This window comes from Molossus molossus, unplaced genomic scaffold (genome assembly GCF_014108415.1).
Source record: "Molossus molossus isolate mMolMol1 unplaced genomic scaffold, mMolMol1.p scaffold_m16_p_19, whole genome shotgun sequence".
Taxonomy (NCBI): Eukaryota; Metazoa; Chordata; class Mammalia; order Chiroptera; family Molossidae; genus Molossus; species Molossus molossus.
This window is the reverse complement of record NW_023425354.1, coordinates 9,802,470-9,823,527: the sequence shown is the minus strand read 5'-3', so window position 1 is coordinate 9,823,527 and position 21,058 is coordinate 9,802,470. Positions and strand designations below refer to the sequence as shown.

The window sequence follows — 21,058 nt, the reverse complement described above, 5'->3', positions numbered from 1 at the left end:
TCACCTACCGCTCTGGGATGGTAGACTAGAAAAATGGAAAAAGTGGGGTCCTTGATTTATCGAACTATAACCATCTCCTCCCCCTATCTTTAGACTTTTGAGAAAAGTATACTTATTGAAGATTCCATTCTAGTTGGGTATCACAGCTCCTAATTGCTTCATGTCCTCAAAATGTCCACACAGACGCACGCTGGTGGGATTCCTCAACCTACCTAAATGTTAAGTCAGGCTTGAGAACGTCTTGGCATTCTCGAATCCCTGGGATTTAACTGTTTTAATGCAAAGCCTTGCAGCCAAGGGCCAGAATGCAGTTTTGTAGTTTTTATTATTTCCTGTTATTAGACTGTGTTGCTTTAACTATTGGGGGGAATAAAGGTGTCCTAACATGGCTGGCTTGTTTCTCTCTCTCATGGTTGTTGTCATCCTTTCCCAAGCCCAGCTCTGAGGAAGACAAAGGTAAGTCTTGGAGACTCCCTTCATCAGTGCACGGAGTGCCCAATCTGCGCGTGCGCGGACTCCTGGGCAGGTGTTGGGGAAACACCAGCCTTCGCATCTCCTAGGAAGCAGAGAAGAACAGCAATGAAATAACGCCTGGGGGTCACGAGCACCTGTCCCAGCACAGTCACTTGCCTAATCTCGGGCAAGTTACTTAACATGTCTCAATTTTTGCTTCCTCGTTGATAAAATGAGGTGGAGAGGGCAGAGGTCACAAGGATCAGGATTTGGGAAGTCATGAGCACTATGCCTGGAACGTAGTAAGAACTCGGTTGGTGGGTACGCTTGCTCCCAGTACATGACAGACCTGCTTTTCCTGAGTGGCACCGTGGGTTGAGAGGGTGTCCCTACCTGTAGACTTTGTTTTTCAGCAAGACCTTGGGGGGTTGGACCTAAAAGAAGGCAGCTCACATTTGGATAGCCCTCATCTCCTCCTGGGTCTACCAGAGTATGGAGCTGCTCTTATGAGCGTTTCATATTTGATTCTGAAGCATCATTTCGGCGCGTGGCTCGATTTCCCTGGCAGCCCGGAAGCTCCTTGGGGCAGGATCGGGATTTCCATTCCTGGCCTCCGGAGGGCTCAGCTCCGGGCTTCGCACACGCCTAAGGAATGTTGGTCAGTGAGCAGAGAGATGGGCAGCAGCTGCCCGGGGCAGGAGGAATCGGGGCTAATTTCTAGGACATTCGGAGAGCCGTCATTCTAAACTTGGCTGTGAGTTAAAATCATGTGTGGATGGAGCGACCAACCATCTACTTTGCAAAAATCCCAAGGACTCGAGACTTTCTGTTGTAAAACCAGAACTGAGGGGTTTCCTGGGACTCAGGGCTTCTGGTGCTTTGGCTGAGCGAAAACTCCTGACCGGGAGCTGTGCATGGGTTACAGGAGGCCCGGACACCTGGCCCCGTTCAGACTCGGGCGCAGATGACGCGGACAAGGGTGGGAAGCGCTGAGCGAGCCGTGATGCATGAAGGTGCTGGAGAGAGAGGAGGTGGACAAAGAAAATCCCGAGGTCCCACCCAAGACCCTCCGACTGGGACCCTCCATTGGAATCAGGCTTCCCCGGCGATTCATGTGCACGCCCAGATTTCAGAATCGAAGGATGTACAGTTAGAGCACATCCACAGACCCAATAGTAATGGTTTCAAGGAAATGCATTTGGGACAGTCCCACTTGAATCGACCTGGGTCCATCGCAAAATCCTCTCCTTTCCCCGGGCCTCTCCTCCCCGTGGCGTGGGTACTTCTCAACACCACAGCCGTGACCGTCTGCACTCAGACCCCCCCTCAGGTCACCGATCTCCAGGGAGGCCAGAGCTAGCCTCTTGTGGCCAGGAGATCATTCCCAGTTCTCCTCTCTCTCCCACCCCAGGGCTTACAGGAAACAAGTGGAACGAGGCTCTTTCTCTGTGGACTAGCGAGCGAGAAACACGGGCCCCGGGACTGTAAGTCACTGAGCTTTGGGGTGGTTGGCGGCGCAGCCTTGGTGCGGCCAGAACTGACTCCTCCATCCCGTCAAAGCGGGAAGGGTCGGCGTTTGTCTCTGGTCTCTGAAGGACTTGGAAACACTGCTCGGAGAACAGCTTCTCACCGTGGTGGCCAGAGCCCGGAAAGGGGTGAAGACCTGCCCCAGCGGATAGCATTTGTGCATGTTGATGTCTCCATAGCGACTGCGACGCTCCTTCCAGCTGGCCAGTCTCTTCTCTGCCTTCATGTCCAGGAAGCGCCGGAAGGGGCCCTGCGGGCAGACGGGCCACGTGCAGCTGGGTGAGGAGCCCCGAAGCACCTGTCCCACCAGCTCACACCACACAGGTGTACTGCTCAAAAGAGGCATCGCGTCTTCACGCCTCTCGTTCATCAGGGGGACCGTCATGGGCCTTTCTTAGTTTTCTGTGGCCGTGGGAGGTGGAGAGAGGGGCCCTCACCTCCATGAGTTGCTGGGCCTGTGCAGTAGATGGAGGGTCAGGGCACTGAGTTCTAGCTGGGACTGTGCCCCCACTATAGCACGTTGAGTCACCCTCCATGGTGGATCGGTGATTAAGGTCCTTTCTGACCTTGGAATGGCATCAAGTGAAGGCCATCCTTCCTGAAGGCAGGGGGCCAGCTCCCATGTGTCCTCGTGTGTCGGAGGGTCCTGTCTTGTGATTCTAATCTCACTGCTACTAGAAATTGAGGAGCATAGGAGCCCCGTCTGCATTCCACCCGAGACACGTGGTGCCCAGTGGACTTCCCACCCAGGGCTTCCTTCCACAGACCCTCCCTGCTCTGTATTGAAGGCACCGCCTGCTGGGTGCCCACGGCCCCTTGGATGCTCCTCTTCATGGTTTCCCAGGTCTCTGGCCACCACCTGCTCTCTCTCTGGCCTCGCCTCTCTGTATGACCACAGACTCCTGTGGTCTGTCTGTCCATCAGTTTCTCCGTACGAGCTGGTACCTCTTCCTGCTCTGCCCGTGGGTGGCCAGAGGCAGAGCGAGTCCAGCAGACTCTTGACCACAGGGCCCACCCCAGACGTGCTTGGCTTTCCCTTGGGTACAGAGGAGGCTCAGCAAATGCCACCTCTCTCTACATATTGATCCTTTGACCCCCATGGAGGCAGGGAGGTGGTTGGCAAGATGGTGGTGGAGGAGGGGTTCGGGCCGCTGGTGGCCCAGTGTGGCTGCCTTCTGGGCGGGACACCTGGGAAGTGGGCGTGCGCCGAGGAGTGGGCGGCTGGAAACGCAACAGGAACCTCATCCCAATTAGGGGGTTAGGCCACTTCCTGCCTCCTACACAGCAGGAAACAAATGTGTGTTGTTTTATTTCTTCCAGCATTGACAGAAGGATGCCAGGTGGGGACAGAGGAGCTGACCCAAGTCAGAGGCCACGAGGGATTTTACGGGGCCCACATTCTTCGTGGGAAAACTGAGACCCCGCAAGGTGAGAGGACTCTCCCGAGGTCTGTCACCTTCTCTTGCATCAAGTTTAAATGCACACGTGTCTCTGCAGGGTGGGGACTCTGTGTCAAGGAAGACAGCTCCCCGTGTCCACCTTGAAGACAGACAGTCGGATGCCAGTGGACCCTCAAGGGGCCAAACCAGCCGGTCACTCTGGGTTGGGCTGGAGCTGCCGTGACAGGGGAGAGAGTCCTCTGTTCTGGACTCTTCTTTCTCTCTGCTCTTCCCCTGGCTCGTCCTGTTGCCTCTTTTCAGGAAGGTCGTCTTCCCCATCATCACCACCACCCTCACATTTTCAATAGAGGAGCCAAAGGTACATGTGCCCCCTTGCCTGCCTGGGGCATCTCTCTCCTGCCTTCCCTACTCCTCTTCCTGGACGCGGGCTTCGGCTTCCGGGGAAGTGTCTGGCCCCCAGCAGAGTGAGCTGCCCCTCCTCGGGCTTCCGAACCATTTTCCCAGGGGTCTGTGCCCCCCACCCCGCCTTCCCGCCAGTGTCTCTCTACCCAGTTAGGTCCCAACTGCACCCGAGGGCCCTCGAAAACAGGGCCTGTGTTTGACCATCTCCGATGGGTGACCTGTCGTGCTCAGTGCCCGAAGTCTGTCACATGAGCAAGCAAGTGCTCTGAAGGCCATTTCTGGATTTTAAGACAGTAGGGAGGAAGGACTTGATTACCACCAAACTTTCCAGAAGTGTCTCACACGAAACAAAATAAACCCGTTCACTAGAGGGTGAGGCAGGGGGTGAAGACTCCTCGCACACAGTGGGGATGTAATTCAGGGGAACAGAGGTACCTGGGGTGGAAAAGACCACTGGGAACATAGGAAAATTCTCTCATTTTGAGAATTTCTTTTTCTTTTGGTAGAGGGAGGGGGGGCCTGATGAGATTCACAAGGCATCGTGAGCTGTGTTCGGGGTTCCGTTTCTCCCTGCATGGTCTCGTGCAGGAGGAGATGGGGGCGGGTGGGGCCAGGGTACAGAGAAACCATCGGCTCCTTCTCCTTGGTCTGTCAGTCACAGCACCTCATTAGCTGAGCTGACCCTGTGTGGGGCACAGTCTCACTTCCCGGTCTGCAAAGAATCGGGGGGGGGGACCCTGGGGAGACTTACGTCGTGTATTCGGAAGTTCTTCGCTGTGGGAGGGAACAGGTCCCAGCTTCGTCCCCCAGCTTTGGTGCTGGGACTCGAGATCAATCGTGGATAAACAGGTCCCAGGGGGACTGGCGGCTCCCGATCTGTCCGAGATGAGGAGAGAAAGGCCGCGTTGTGGGATCCCACACGTGGGGCTCACTTCCCCCCCCCCCCCCAGCCAGACCAGCGCTGCCGCCTCTGGGTTTGACCCTGCAGCACAACAAGCAAGAGGCGTGTGCAGAAGGCAGCAGACCCTCCGCCCGGGGCCGAGAACGGAGGCTCTTGTTGGGACAGGAACTGGACCCACAGGGTATCCCGCAGGTGATGAGCACGGTGGGCCATTTCCCTCGCCAGGGGCAGCTCGGGTGAGTTGGTTTGCTAAGGGCCACATGGTTGAGTCGACTCTTACTCTGGGGGGTTAACGGAGTAAAGAAGATCGTTAGGGGCTCCACATGGTGATTGAATTAGGTTAACTAAAGGATGAATTATGCGAGCCTCTCATTCTTCTGCGTTTGTGCTGAATTATCCTTCTTTCGTACAGAGGTCCGCAAACTCTCTCTGTAGTAAATATTTTAGGCTTCATGGACCCCAAGGGCTCAGGGGCAGCTACACAGCACGGCTGTTGTAGCACAAAAGGAGCCGTAGACAACATGGAACCCAGTAGGTGTGGCTCAGTTCCAACGGGTACTATAAAATTTCCTATAATTTTTTGTATCACAAAACATTATTCTTTTGATTTCCCTTTCAACCATTAAACAGTGGAAAATCCATTCCTTGTTTGCAAGACTTCCAAGAACAGGTCTCAGGCCCAGTTTGGCCCGGGGGCTGGAGCGTGCTGACCCCTGCGTTAGTGACGTCCCAACACAGCTCCCGCAGCAACGAGTCACAGGCTGGCCCCCGAGATCGACGCGCGCTCGGAAGCTCCCAGCCGCCGAGATGACCAGTGAGCGGGACGTCGGGCCCACGATCAGGCCCTGAACAAACCAAGCCTGGCCAGTGCCTAACTCACGACCAAGCCCAGGGCGTACGGGGCCTCCAGGGCATCCTCAAGGGCGTCCAGCTCCTATTCTAGATGCGCTGTGTGAACGCACTTCACACCAAATCAGGGCTACAGGCTCCCTTCGATTAAACAAGAGGGGGAGGGAGGAAAGCAGGGAGGGAGGGAGGAAGGGAGGAAGGAAGGAAGGAAGGAAGGAAGAAGGGAGGGAGAGAGGAAGGAGGGAAGGGAGGAAGGGAGGAATGGAGGGCGGAGGGAGGAGGGAGGAAGGGAGAGGGAGGAGGAAGGAAGGAAGGAGGAAGGAGGGAGGAGGACGGACGAGGAAGGGGAAGGAAGGAAGGGAGGAAGGAAGGGAGGAGGAAGGACGGGAGGGAGGGAGGGAGGAGGAAGGGAGGGAGGGAGGACGGGAGGGAAGGGAGGAGGGAGGAAGCGGCAAGGGAGGGAGGAAGGGAGGGAGGGAGGGAGGGAGGAGGAGGGAAGGAAGGGAGGGAGGGAGGGAGGAGGGAGGAAGGAAGGGAGGAAGGAAGGAAGGGAGGAAGGAAGGGAGGGAGGGAGGGAGGAGGGAGGGAGGGAGGGAGGAGGGAGGGAGGGAGGGAAGGAGGAAGGAAGGAAGGGAGGAAGGAGGGAGGGGGGGAGGGAGGGAGGGAAGGGAGGGAGGGAGGAAGGAGGAAGGGAGGGAGGGAGGGAGGGAGGGAGGGAGGGAGGAAGGAAGGAAGGAAGGGAGGGAGGGAGGAAGGAAGGGAGGAAGGGAGGGAGGGAGGAAGGGAGGAAGAAGGGGAGGGCGGGATGGAGGGAGGAAGGAAGGAAGGAAGGGAGGGAGGGAGGGAGGAAGGGAGGGAGGAAGGGAGGGAGGGAGGAAGGGAGGGAGGAGGGAGGGAGGAAGGAAGGGAGGGAGGGAGGGAGGGAGGAAGGGAGGGGAGGAAGGAGGGAGGGAGGAAGGGAGGGAGGGAGGGAGGGAGGGAGGAGGAGAGGAAGGAGAGGAAGGGAGGGAGGGAGGGGAGGGAGGGAGGGAGGAAGGAAGGGAGGAAGGGAGGAAGGGAGGAAGGAAGGAAGGAAGGGAGGAAGGGAGGGAGGAAGGGAGGGAGGGAGGGAGGGAGGGAGGGAGGGAGGGAGGGAGGAAGGGATGGAGGGAGGAAGGGATGGAGGGAGGAAGGGATGGAGGGAGGGAGGGAGGGAGGAAGGAAGGAAGGAAGGAAGGAAGGAAGGAAGGGAGGGAGGAAGGAAGGAAGGGAGGGAGGGAGGGAGGGAAGGACCTAACTCCTGGAGTAAATGCCGTCGTCCCCGTCCCTTGGTCACCCATTTTCGCGCTGGCCGGCTGTCAGGCCTGCGGTGCTGCCTCGGTTCAGAGTCCTCTGACTTCTGTGTTGTCAGACAGGTTTCTCCCACACTCGTGCGGCGAAGGGGACATAAGGGCTTCATCTCTGGGTTTCCCTCGACAGTTCCCTCTTCCAGCCATGACCTTGGGTGGTGCCTGTTTCTTTCCTCCACGTGGGGCGCTGGGGTGAGCCCCAGGGTGGGGAGCCCGGGTGCCGGCTGATGGGGACCCTGAAAGCTCCCGGCAGTTCGCGGTGAAACGTCGCTCTTCTAACAGAATGAGCGACAGAGAATGACGTGAGCTTAACACAGTAGTTTCCCTAGGATGTCAGAAACGGCGCGAAAAACAAAACTCAGAATGACTTAGTGGGTCAGCCAAAACACTCACCGTGTGAGAGCGTAGCGGAATTTGACGTTTAAAAACTTTCTTGGTGGGAGTGGGGAGGTGGGCGGCACCGCCTGGCTCGGTTCTTGACCACAGTGGACTCTGAACAAACGTGCATGAAACAGAGACGGAACGGGCCGGGGTTTGGGAGAGGATTTGTCTGAGCAGGAACTTCGGTTTCCTTCCAGCTGCACCGTCTCTCGGGTTTTGTCTCAGGGCTTTGGAGGAGCCCGTGACGTTCTGGGGGCAAAGTTCCCCTTCTGCCCAAATCCAGGCTTCGTGTCACCACCCCAGACCACACGTGGCTCTCGGTCTCAAACAGCCGCCGCTGGCTCAGCGTTATCTTCAAAGAGGAATGCAGCTCCCTGGGTTCTGCCAGCCGCCTGGTCCACAGCGTCTGCCCGATGCCCACTGGCGGTCTCTCCCCAGCAGGTCGAAGGGCCAGCCCCACCCCGCTCAGGGTGCTGTCCAGGTGGGGGGCATGCACGCCGCTCGGTGGGGAGACGGACCTGGGGTGCAGAGGGTGGGAAGACGAGGCTGCTCCCGGTGCTCTTCCCTTGTGAAACAGTCACCGCATCCGGGCGGACCTTCAGCCCTCGGTGGTCGTGGTTCTCGGGGCGGGGTGGGGGTGGGGTGGGGGGGGAGGAAGGCGTGGGCTCTTCCCTTGTGAAATAGTCACGGCATCCAGGTGGAACTTCAGCCCTTGCTCGCCCTCGGTGGTCGTGGTTCTCGGGGGGGGGGGGGGGGGGGGAGGCGTGGGGGGGGAGGCTGCTCTCTGGGAGTGATTAAACCCTGCAGAGACGCGGAGCCACAGAAGACCCAGCCGGTTTTCAGGACGGTGATTCATAACCCAGACACGAGCTCCCTGCCCTCAGCCCTGGGGGCACTCGTTTGGCACAGAGGGGGCCTCTGCCCTGGGCCCCGGGGCGCAGCGTTGGGGTCTGCGGGTCTGTGCAGCCCCCGGCATGACGCTTGGCGTGTAGCACGTGCTTCACACATGCAGTGACAGGCCACGCGGAGCGGCCAGCAGAGGACCAGCCAGTGGCGTTCTGGGCTGCGCGGGCACCTCCATCGTTCTCAGTGCCGTCCCGCCGGTAGGCGAGCTGTCCCTGCACGCGAGTGGCTTGGGAGGCTGGGGCATGTGCTGGATGTCGATGTCTCTGCTGCCGCTCACGTCCCTTTGGCTGGTCACGTCTTCACAGTTTCCCTTTCAGGGAAACATACCCTGCAGACCGTCCAGGCTTCGTTCGGCCCTGGCAGCCGCTCTCATCCCGCTGTGCTGGGGCTCCCGGGAAACAGTTCCAGTGCAGGGCATACCCCAGGCCACACGTACCCGAGTGTCGGCAGACGGGTCGGCCCGAGCCCTCCGATGGCTGGGGAGTCTGGTTCTGTGTGCGGACGGCACCTGGGTGGTCAGAGCGGGCGGCGTTGAAGGTCGAACCCACAGTGCTGTGGATTCCGGGATTTGGTTGAAGTCAGCACTTTTTCTTTCTGACAGTGGCTTTCACAGGCCAGGAAACTCTGAGTCTTTGCATCTAAAAGTCATTTAGTTTGATTAAAGCCTTATTCTGGCTGTTTGCCAACTTTTGCATGGGACGGGGGTTGGGAGTATTAGTGTCAGCGAAACGCCACGATTTCTTTTTTTGTTTGTTTTTAGATCCTCACCCGAGGATATTTTTCCATCTATTTGCAGACAGAGTGGGAGGGAGAGAGAGAGAAACATCGATGTGAGAGACACATCAATTGGTTGCCTCCTGCACGGCCCCAACTGGGGCCGGGGACTGAACCGCAACCGAGGTACGTGCCCTTGACCGCATTGAACATGCGACCCTTTGGTCCGCAGGCCTGTGCTCTAACTGCTGAGCCAAACCAGCCAGGGCCGAAGAGACTCTTTCAATTAGGATTCTTTCAATTAGGCCTATTTACTGAACATCAAAGCAACCATGAGAAAGAAAGCGACATGGGCTTGGTCACGTGGTGACCCCATCCCCTTTGCTCCCACTGAGAATATATCGACCTCTTTTTCTTACCAGATCCAGAATTTAGACCATCATGATTAGTAGAGTTGCCCTGCCTTAAAGAAAAGCTAACCTTTACTTCTAGATTCATTTTAATCCAGGTTTTCCTGTTCCTGTGTGTGTGTGTGTGTGTGTGTGTGTGTGTGTATGAAAGCTTATTGGTAGGGAAGTTATTGCTTGGAAAGTTATTGCTTTCTGGTGCACCTGGAATGTGGATGTGATGCACAGAGGTGAGCAGCCATCTTGTGAACATGAGGATTCGGAGAAGCAGAAAGTTATATGAATGGTTTGGGTCTCTGATGCTGTCAGGGAGCCACCTACCAGCTCTGCACTGCCTTCCTCAGAACATCTTGTTATAGGAGGAAAATACACTCCTCTTTCTGTTGGTGAGACTTTTTTCTTTTTATTCCTTCAGGTCAAATGCAATTCTGTATGATATAAAACTCTACATCATAAGGTATTTGAAAATACTTGGTAAACTATCCAGTGTTAATACATGCAAGGGACGACTCAACATTTTTACTATAATTTAAGAGTCCCTTTCTAGAGTTGTAGTCGTTCTGAAAGTAAGGACAGGGACGCCTCTCTTCAGTGCCGACTCAGGGGAAGTGCGGAGCATGGTGTAGGATGGGACATAGGGTGGCCAAATAAAATTTAACCTGAGCAGCAAATCACCCTTTGGGCCTGATGTGTTTAGTTTTGTCTGAGACAGAGAAGACCTAGAAAGAAGTCGTTTTCTCTCTCTGAGCACCCTTACCTGAGCGTCTATTTGAGAGGTAACAAAATATGTACAGTTCGGGGTAAGACGAGCCAATGTCCATGCCAGAACAGGCATGTCCTGCATCAGTAAACACAGGATCTGGAACAAGAACGGGACAGACCTACTTTTCCTTTCTGGTCCAGTCACAGCTGAATCCCTGAATGCAGCTCAAGGGTGGGTGGGCAAACGACAACTCATTCAGAGAAAGAAGAGAACAATGAGCACGTCTAGTTTTGGAAACTCAAACCCTAAAATGCTGTTGTTTGGGGCACGACTGCAGGAGGTGAGGATCATTAGACTGAAGAAGAATGAGCCCAGTGAGGGACATGGCAGTTATGTCTAAACACCTGAAGGGCTGCCACGCAGAAGAGGGTAGCACTGGGACTTCTGGGGGGGGGGGCAGGTTTGGATTTGGGTTTGCACACGACGCTAGACTAACAGCCACAGCTGCTGAAGACAGAGTGGCCCACCCCAGTGGCTGGTCCCAGGCAGGTGATGGTTAAGCACGGACTGAACTACCGTTCGCAGGGATGCTGTGCAGGGATCCCAGCACACATTCACGTGCTAGTTCCTTCTCTCGGTGACTTCACCACTGGTGAATTTAAGAATTATGTAGCGCCTACCATGTGTCAGGCTCTTAATGACCAGACTACAGCCTTTAAGATCTCCCCCAACGTGGTGATTCTTTGATGCTCTGAGTAGGATGAGCTCCATCTTGCAACAAGGGAAAAAAAACCACGCCAAGGCAGTAAGACCTGGAGGGGATGCAGAGCCACACCGCAGTTAAAGGGCGGACCCTTTGTTCTTCCCGAGCCTTTGCTGTGTCTACTCTCCTTCCTTTTCCAATCGTTAGTTCTTTTCAGAAAAGAATGAAGTCGTGCTGGGCTCGACCATCTAGTCGCGGATAAGGCTGGGGGCTCAGTTACTCGGTGTTGGTCTCAAGGATGCGTTTTCCTGCCTCTAACCAATCGGAGCACGCCCTCCCTTTGACTGCACTCTTCCAAGTCTCCCCAGATACCCCCGAGCAGAAGGGGGTTATAGGCAAGGACTGTGGTTCACATTTCATGCAGGCAACACATGGCCTTCTGATTGGGGAGCGGCTGCGGGTTCTTCAGATACAGTCACCTCTGCACTGAGATTCCAAAAATAGCTGTGGAAACCACACATTTCCAAGCAAGCCCATTTCTTTCGAAACATCTCGGACTCTCTCTCTCTCTCTCTCTCTCTCTCTCACACACACACACACACACACACACTCACTCCGCCAGTGTACTGCTAATCTTTACATCTTACATGAATGAATCTTTCCTGCCAGGACCTCTTGCCCGGCACAACCTCCACGGGTTTAGGGGTGTCTCATCAGGCAACGAAGGCCAAGGTCACTAGTGCCGCTGGGCATCCCCCCAGCAGGCGGGCCCGTCCAGCTCAGGCCGCCTTGGACGTCGGGACACACCGGGCTTACAAGATGCGACGAGAGCAAATTGGCAGCTGAGTAGGACTGTCTGACGCTGGTCAAAGCATCTGTTGGAAAAGCTGCTTTGTAATTTCCTGCGCCTTTCAGGGTCAGGAGTGGGCAGAAACCCCCAAATGGAAGAAAATCCTAATCACTTTCAAGTGGGAGGAAAATAAGAACCAGATGAGCTCACATGGGTGCAGACTGCGGACTCTGAACTCCCGGGATAAATGTTCCCCAAATGTCCAGCGCGGACATTCCGAGGCGATGCATTTGGCCCAGACTGGACCGTAAGTGGGTGGGGGCGGTGTTCCTGCTCCCCCTCCCCCACACTGCTCTCTAAGGCTGGAGATGAGCTGGAGAACGGAACGGGCCCCTAAAATACATTCCGTGTGTGACCGTCTTTGATCATCTTTATGGATTTTATTGACCGAGGTATTTTCAGCACCTGGAACAGTGCCTGCCACAGAGTGGGTGTTCCAGAAATTCCCTGAATGAATGAATGATTCCACTTGTGTGTCCTCTGCTCTCAAAAGTTCTTGTCACTTAGCTGACTTTGTGTAAATGGTCACTGCAGGAAACGAAGGGAGCAAAGCCGAGGGGCGCTGACCTCCGAACAGAACCGCAGAGGAATACAGTTGGGAAGGCTGGAAGAGCGGGGGAGAGTGAGCCCAGCTGTGTGGAGGTGTCTGCGACATGTCGGTCACGTGCAGACCCTCAGAAAGTGTCTGAGCTGGGAGGCAGGGGAGCCAGATGTTTTTCCCCTGGGTCTTCGGGGTTTACAGCTCAATCTGAACTCCGCGTGCAGTGAAGATGTGGCCCCGGCTTTGCTGAGCGTGAGGGTCTCCCCTCTCTCCCACACTTGCTGCATCTTTTTCTTACCCGACAGTTCTCCCTAAGGCCTAGTTTCGGTCCTGGGGAGTAAGACCAGGCTTTGCGAAAGACCCGTCTTCCAAGCTCGGTCTCGCCTGGTTTACAGCGTCACAGCTTCTATTGGTTGGAATGTGACGCAAACAGGAAGAGGACTCTGAGGGAACTGAAACTGTGATTTTCACACAGTGAGCGGCCTCTACGTAACCAGACACCCTTTCTGACTCTGTGACTAGGCTCTAGAGGCCACTAGGAGAATGGATGCATCCCCTTTGGCAGGTGCCATTCGTCACCTTCTTTAACACTGGGAGTAAGTGACATCTCTATGTTCATGGCCAGAAAGGTTGCATCTACCAGTTAGTAAGTGAGGCTTAAAGATAACTTGTCACCTAAAAAAAATACCCTTTTTTACTTTTATAGCAGAAACGTCGTGTAGATATATTTGCAAAAGGTTTGACTTCTTCAGCCAGAGGGACAGATGGACACGCTAAGATGTCTCGCCTCTGTGCCTTCCCCAGCTGTCTGCGCCCAAACAGGACAGGCTACTCCGTAGATTTAACTCAAGGCGGCTCAATTCGAGCTCCGGGGGCCACAGGCGAGGGTATGATCTGGTCCTCAGACTTGAGACACCTCACTGGCCATGCTGGTCCCTGCCTTAATGGGGTGTGCCTGGGGCTCAGGTGTGGGCTTTGCTGGGCTTAGAGATGCAGCCCCATAGGAGTGGCCCCGCAAGTGGTCAGGAGAGGAAGGAGCTGAAATGGGACCCCCGACTTCACACGGAAGTGCCCAACTCTAAGAGGTAATGGTGATAAGTAGGGCAAAGGTCTGGGGGCCGTTGGCCAGAACCAAGCCAGCCGGTTCTGGAGGAACATGAGCGCTCTCCACCACTCCTTCCAGGAGGCAGACTCTCGGGAAAGATGAGGCTGACCCTCTGGACCCAGGGCAGAGCATGCGGCTGTCCAGCTCACTCCCGTGCACAGCCTTTGGCTTCATTGGAAGCCTGTCCCTTTGGGCCATCACCAGATAATGCCTCGAGACGGAAATGAGAGCTTCTGAGCAGGACTGGTCAGACGTAGCGGCCACTCTGCAGAACTGCTGCTTACAACCTGGAGGCGTCAGCACCGCTCTGCCCGTGGCCCAGGAGCTCCAGCTCCGGGACCCCCTTCACAAAGCTGAAGGATGCCTGCGGGTGCTGTCTGCAGCCCTGGGCTGGCCCTACCTTTGGCGTCGTGCCGCGGTTCTGTTTTGCTGAGAGAAAGGTGTTCCTCGGTGGACTTGTCACCTCCTGTATCCTTTATCCCGTCCTCGGTGGTCGGGGCACCTTCCCCCGTCTGCAGCACCTGACCACGAGGCCAGGCCTGGCCATCAGAATGCTCCTCATGCTTCTTGTTTTCCTTCTTCCTCTCATGGGGAATTCTAGACACAAAACGAGAAAACGAGAAAACACACCATCAGGTGTGATGCTTTGAGTGATTCAGCAGCCCCCTAGGAGTGGCCCCGCAAGAGGTCAGGAGAGGAAGGAGCTGAAATGGGACCCCCAACTTCAAGAACCTGTATTCGATCTGGAAGGAAAATAAAGAGATGCTTTCAGCTTATTTTTGCATATTTGCATATAGTCGTAATGCCAGAAGGGTGGGAATATTTCCCAAGCAGCAGGACCATTGCAGGACAGGTGTTCCACATATCATGCTCCCAGGGATGACACCAAAGAATTACACATATGTGTGCATGCACACACTCGCGTGCGCACGCACACACACACACCAGAAAGAAAACAGTTCTTACAGAAATAAAACCAAGGAAGTCAGGAAACATCTAAGAGCTAGAGTTTCATTTTTTGTGGTGTAGGAGTCATATACTGCAGGTCAAATTGTGTTTTCTGTTTCTTTTTTTCCATTTCTCATCATATCACTGATTTGTTTGTGTTTTGGGGAATATTAAACACAACTCTTCAGTGACTCTTTTTTGGGGGGGGGGTATGTGCCCCTGGAGGGAACTGAACCTGAGACTCTCTGGTCCACAGGACGACGCTCCAACCGCTGAGCCAGACTGGCCAGGGCAATCAGTGACTCTTAAACATCCAAATCACCTCACTTGGCATGACACACCAGGTCCTTCCTGATCGGACCCTGCTCATTCCTCCATCCTCTCTTCCACACCTCCCTCAGCACTGTTTCACCAGCAGAACCACCCGTGCCCTGGGCACGCTGTGGGCTCTGAGGCTTCTGGACTTGGCTTGTGTTTGTCCCTCTGCCTAGAATGTACCCCTTTCCCTTCTTCCCTTCTCGGCGAGCTCCTGGTGAACTCCTGTGTGTCCTTTTATGGTGCTGTCCATGAGACCCCTCAACTCTCACCCTTCGATGTAGACCTGCCCTCCCTCCAGTCTCCATCACCTTTAAAATATCTCCATTCTAGTTAATGACCAGCTGTGCGATAAAGGGTGCATTTTCATGCCTATATCCACTTTTAGAGTTTATGTTCCATGAGGTCACAGACTCGATCTTGTTCACCAGTGTATCTTTAGTATGTAGGACTCTCTGGTTCAATCCATACTGGTTGGATGGATGGATGGATGGATGGATGGATGGATGGATGGATGGACGGACGGATGGAGGGTTGGATGAGGGGGTGGGTGGATGGATGGATGGATGGATGGACGGACGGATAGATGAGTGGGTGGATGAATGGATGTGTGGATTGAACAGATGGATGGATGAAAGGCTGGATGACAAAGTACTAGGTGAAGGTTGAAGGGAACAAAAGACAGTAGATTCAAAATATTAACCATGTGGAGGGGGGAGTCGGGAGTTGGGGGTTATGTTTAATCAGCCCCAGATCCACAGATGACCAGACTCAGGAGCAGATAGTCAAGGGGGTGCTTCTGTAGCCATGAAGGTTGCCTGTGGGGTTCATCAAGACTACTCTGCTCCAGTCAGGGCTCAGAGAGCAGGGCTTTTGTTTGGCTTTGCAGTCAGCCCATCTGCAGAAGCACAAAGTTACAGCATCTTCTGTGGGTTTGTTTTTCGCCTCTGAAAGTCAGAGAAACTTACTCCAAAAACCAGCATCCTAAAGCTGACCGTCAGAAAAGGATAATTAAAGATTTAGAAATAACAGTGTCCCTACTGGGCGCTTTCGGTTAACACCAGTTATGGAACTACCCTCACTGATCAGTTGGACAGAAACCTGAAATTTTCTTCATGCATGCAAATAAAAAATAGTGCATCGTTTTTCTCTTATAAATTTGAACTGGGTTTCTGAATTCTGAAGGCTCTTCACCTCTACGTTTCTCTTGCTCTTCTCAAAAGATCCGTCTTAAGTGGTTTGTGTGCTGGGCAGTTTTTTAGGAATACACAAGTCTCCAGCTTAGAACATCCACTCACAGATCACTGCAACCTCCAACTTTTCTAGCAAGTTGTAACGTCCGAGCGGACAACCCTGAGGCATATTTTGGCACATCAAGTAAATCTACACTCAATAAATGTTATGATACATGTCTCTGGTGCCCTATTCGAGGATCTTAAAGAGCTTCACTTACTTGGGGATGCTTGTGCGTGAAGTCATAGCTAAGCGTTATGCAAATGAGCTTGGGCCCACAGGCTCACCTACGCCCCGCCTTCAGCTGACTGCCTGGGAGTTGGGGGCGACCGGAACCGGAGCACATTCTGCCACATAAAAATCACACTTAGAAAATGTTGGAGAGACGAGAATGCTTTTTAAAGGGCCCCACGTCGAGCAACCAGTGGGGAACTGACCGGGTTTCCACCTGCTTCAAATTAAATATGTTTATTATCTTTGCATGTTGCTCCTCAGCTCCGCATAATCTGTCAGAAAATATCGTCTGTGATTTTAGCTAAAAGCATGTTTTTAGACGTTTAACGGGCTGTTTGCTTTCACAACAAGGCGGTGACATGTCTTCCCTGTCTCCGACTCTGAGGTGTGCTTCTCGGGGGCTCCAGGACGGTGCTTGGGGGTCCTCCTCGTTCGACCCTCATTTTCTGCTCCACTGTCTCAGACTCTGTGCCAGGTGTTAGGAGCAGAGGGAAAACCATGGTCAGTCCATAAATATGTAAGTGAAATAATTGTGGTTATGAAGGGACACAAACAGGGGAGACGGAGTGAGGAAATCTCAAGCACCCCCTTTTGGGCTGGGTGGTCGAAAATGGCTCTTTGGGCAAAATAATTAGGAGCTAAGACCTGAAGGATAAGAACAAGCCATTCAAATAGAAACTGAGAGATGAATATTCCAGGCAGAGGAACAGCACTTACAAGGGCTTTGAGACAGTCAAGGGCTTGTAATATCTCAGGAAGAGGAAACAAGCCAGGGTGGGGGTGAGGAAGAGAGAGAGAGATGAGGCTGGAGAGAGGCCAGAGTGAGGTCAGCGAGGGCCTCATAAGAAATGTTCGGGATTTTACTTTTTATTCTCGAAGCAAGGGGAAGCCAGGAGAAAATGCCATGGTTGGATTTGCATTTTATGAGGATTAGGCTGGCTAATCAATGAAAGACAGATTGGAGCGTGGGGAGGGGGAGCGGGAGACCCGGGGGAGGTGGTTGCATCCACCCAGGTGAGGGGTGAGGGAGGTTGCCCTGGGATGGCTTCACTGGAGATGGAGAGAGGAGGGTGCGATCGAGCGGTTTTGGAGGGAGGCTGGACAAGGCTTGCTGATGCATCGGCTGGAGGGGACAAGGGAAGGAAGCATCGAGGGACCCGCTGGTGTTCTGACCTGAACAGGAGGGTGGATGGCGGTCCCTTACAGGGATGGGGCTCTGGCGGGGAGGAACTGCTGTTATATGGGGAGGTGGGGGATACAGTCCAGGTTTTGAACTTATTAACTAGGGACACCCGCTACGAAGCCCTATGTAGAAACAGAAGTCCCTCGGCGATACGTCTCTTGAAAAGGCTCACTTTTAATTTATTGTTTGAACTTTAGCAGTCATGATAGAAACATTTGGAAGAACATGAGATGGAGCTTGAGACAAGCTGGGAATTAGATGACTCAAGGGCTGGCTGTAAATCTGGTGAATGACATAGCATATGGAAATACGTGGCCATGAATTCCCTCCCTTGCGACGTCTTGTCCCTCCAGCCTTCCTTCCTGCCTTGGAACAGTCACTCCGTGGGCTAGGGGTGCAGGGGGTCTGGGGACTGCGTGTACCGAGAGGGATGTCAGAAACCTCTGGGAAGGGGGACAAGAGTTATAATGCAGAGAGAGAAGGAAGAACATGGGGCCTGCCTGGCGTGCCTAGGGAGTGATACCATCTGCTTACTTAATACTGTCCTTCGGGTTTCAGCAAGTGGAACCCATTTTTTTTTTTTAAAAGCCACTCTAAAAATGACATTTCTCTGTAAATCAGATATGAAGGAAGGAAAAAACGAACAGAGCCGCCTCTTAGCATATCCTCAGCTGAGTCTCTGCCTTCCTGTTCATTTTCAGCAGATGCTGTTGCTTTTTCTACCAGCTGCCTCTTCCGGGCACACCTATCCCTCTCTCGCCTTCGCTTCTCGCTTTCTGTCTGGTGTCCCAGGGGTGTCCAGGGTGCTTTTAGGAAGCATGGTATTGGGGTAGAGCAGCCTGCATTGCAAAATGCATTATCTCGAGATCACCACCGGTGACCGTCCCGTGGTTTCAGGTCTGCGTGCCTCGAATCTCAAGGTTGCACAGGGGAAAGTGAACTACTTTGGATAGAAAGAGCTGAAAGTTTGCAGGTGCAGGGGCCTGAGCTGAGCCCTGAGCTTGGCTGTTTGCTGTGTTGTGGCTCCGGGCTTGGGACTCGCCGTCTCTGCACCTGGTGATTTCATCTGAAGGCGTGGGCCGTGGTCTCGATGTAAACTGCGGGGCTGTCGTTGAGACAGTGACAGCACGCGAAGCTGTCAGCCTGACACCTCCTGGTGCTGGTGTCCACACACTGTCCACCGTGGCATTGCTCTTAAGCCCACCATGTGACGGTTGTCTGGCTGGCAGGAAACACACGCTCCTGTTCGGTACCCCTGTAAGGGCTGGTGACAAGCGTCACGGCCATGGCTGGAGGGGTGCTGGGGTGCTGGGGTCTCTGATACAGTCTAGCAAAGCTCCTGGTGTGGTAACTTCAACTCATCAGTGTTTTAAATGGAACGAAAAATTTAAATTGAACAATTAAATGAGAAACTAGGGCCCTGGCCGGTTTGGCTCAGCGGTTAGAGCGTTGGCCCACGGACCAGAGAGGCCCGGGTTCGGTTCCCGCTAAGGACACGTGGCTTGGTTGCAGTTGCAGTTTGTCCCCGGCCCTGGTTGGGGTTGTGTGAGTGGCAACCAGTCGATGTCTCTCTCTCCCATCAATGTTTCTCTCTCTCTCTTCCCCCCCCCTCCCTCCCGCTCTATCTCAGGATAAATGCAAAAATGTCCTCAGGTGAGAGTAAAGAAAAAAAATTAAAAAACAAATGAATAAATAAACCCGGGGGCCCTTCCGCACGCAGCGGGTGACGAGCCTGTCTTGCAGCCCTGCATCCCGGGTGGCCGCCATCAGCTGTGACTCCAGTGCAGGTCCCGGGCTGAAGATGGCACTTTGAATCCACACAAGGTGCCCATGCGGCTTCGTGAAAAGAGAAAGCATCTTCTAAATTCCGAGAGGTTTCCTTTAACACAGAAGGAGCCAGGCTCGATCCAGCAGGACCAAAGCCAGCGTGCCCAGCGTGCCCAGCAGGCGGAGATGACTTCCGGGAGGTCCCTACCAGGCAGGAAGAGGAAGTAGAGAGCGTTGCCACGGGCGACGGGAGGGGGCCTCTGGGAGGAGAGAGCCAGCGTGAGCATCTCAGCTGGGTCGCTGAGAAGTGGCTGCCCTCCCCCCGGCTTCCCCTTCCACCACCCCACCAGGCGCAAGCCGACTGGGGCAGGGTGATGAGGCATCGGGAGCCCTCGCAGGAAGCCAGAATGTTGGGGGGGAGTCATCTCGGCTCCCCCTCTGCGTCTGTTTGGAGGTGGTGGAGCAGCCAGGGTCGTGGGGTTCGCATGGCCTGGAGTTCCCGTCCGCCCTGGTCAGAGGACCCCCAGGTGTTGAGATGGCAGTGTCCTGGCATAGGCCCGTGGCCAGGGCAAGGAAGGACAGTGCCACCAAGCGTAGGGGCCTGATGACTTGAGGGACCTTAGGTTTCGGCAGAGATGCCAGCAGGATGCTCACGAAGGACAGTGAGACCAGCCACACCTAAGTAAACACCAGCCCAGGACATGCAAGGACAAGACCCGTGTGCAGCTAGGGACCCCGAGGACCCCTGCCACAGGGGATGTCAGCTTCCTCGGCTCCCAGATGCCACGTTGGGAAGGAGGAGGGGACCAAGTGACCCTGGAGAGAGGGAAGAAACAGCCTTTGAATGGACTGGGTGAGTGAACCTCAAAGTGAGATGTTTCCAACGGGGACAGTAAGTGACCCTCAACCGGCCAGGTTTACGTTTCTCTGCCAGCAGGAGGAAGGGGGCTCCACGAGGAAGTGCGGAAGAGCTTCATTTCCCAGCACCTCCGAGCGGTCTATGTACATTCTGACGCCCTCTCCTGACTTCTTCGCAAGGTCGACTCTTGACACTGGACTTGACGTTTGAGCCACTGAGTCAGATTAGGGGTGATGAGTGAATTTCATCTCATACGGTGACTACTTTTACTTGTGAATTTATTTTTAATATAGTAACATGAAAGGAAATTAATATGGAAAGAGAAATATCCATATCCTCTCTACCCTGTGGCAAGGACGTGTATATATATTTTTTTCCTTAATGGTTTTCTTGTCCCGGTGATTAAAATACTGGCTGACAGATTGGCCCAAGCCTCTGCCTCAAAGAGACTGTGCTACTGGCAGCTTGTCCTGGGTCACGTAAAGGAAAAGAGGTGAGCTGATTACCTGACATTGTCACATGGCATCAAGGTTTTGACTTGGGAGACCTTCCAATTAGTGACATGGGACATTCTTGGATGGTGTTCAGCTTGCCCGGTGTTGACAGGATCTCACTCCTTCCTACTTCTTAGCCTTTATACGCACTCCCAGGAGTCATGGGCACACCTCTGCATCCCTTCCCTGGTACCCTAGACTCTGGGCTCTCGACTTCTTTGGAATGTTGACATTGTGATGCTCCTGGGAGAATGTTGCAGATGGAATTCCTAGGTCCTTCCAGCTGAAGTCCCAGAGAAGGGATTTTCCCTTTGCTTACCTCTGCCTTGGTTTTCCCCCTTTGTGTTCTAACGCGCAAGAAAGTGTTTTACTTGGACTGGGCCGTGGGCCGTGACGCCAAACACATCCCCCTGCTCACCGTGCATTGCCCCGACGGGAAAGCAGGTGCCACTCTAAGCAGCGGCTTGATCCATTTACTCAGAGCTCTGAAGAGACGCATCATACCCGCCCGCGTCCCTGAGTTGCGAGATGCCCAGTTCAACAAGACCGCCTCCCGGGGTAAGCTTAGGGGTGCTATTACGGGTAACCGACTGCAGAACCTACTGCGGAAAGTGAACGCAGCTGGCATTCAGAGATGCCATTCAGTCGCCCCTCCAAATACCGCCAGGGCCGCTCCCTCGGCAGCCCACGGTGTGCAGGGCTTTGCGGAAGAGCCTTGGGTGGCGATGGCCTTGGGGCCGCGGGACACGCACCCGGCGCTGCTGGTGATGCACCTGTGGGCTTTTCAGCCGTGAAGACGGTCACTTCTCAGATGAGTCCTGGGGAATAACATGGAGGAAACACCGAATGAAATCC

At 54.3% G+C, this 21,058-nt stretch overlaps 1 protein-coding gene across 1 annotated transcript; it reads right to left on the bottom strand.

Annotated features, from left to right (window-relative positions):
- Positions 1–325: 325 nt before the first annotated feature.
- On the bottom strand, positions 326–20,280 carry LOC118634044. The gene is made up of 6 exons (XM_036268359.1): positions 20,216–20,280; positions 13,571–13,767; positions 4,534–4,658; positions 2,840–2,842; positions 2,084–2,230; positions 326–556 (listed from the first exon to the last, which is right to left on the bottom strand). Exons 1-6 carry the CDS (start codon positions 20,278–20,280, stop codon positions 326–328), a joined length of 768 nt encoding a protein of 255 aa, XP_036124252.1.
- Between the last annotated feature and the right edge of the window lie 778 nt (positions 20,281–21,058).

Bases quoted from the DNA above. Each gene is read 5' to 3' on its own strand.
- LOC118634044 (XM_036268359.1), bottom strand. From the start codon at position 20,280: ATGTCCCATGTCACTAATTGGAAGGTCTCCCAAGTCAAAACCTTGATG. The intron at 13,768-20,215 runs GTAATCAGCTCA...TTTTGTGTCTAG, and splicing joins ATGCCATGTGACAATGTCAG to AATTCCCCATGAGAGGAAGA. The intron at 4,659-13,570 runs GTAGGGCCAGCC...CATCTCGGACAG, and splicing joins ACCGCGGCACGACGCCAAAG to ATCGGGAGCCGCCAGTCCCC.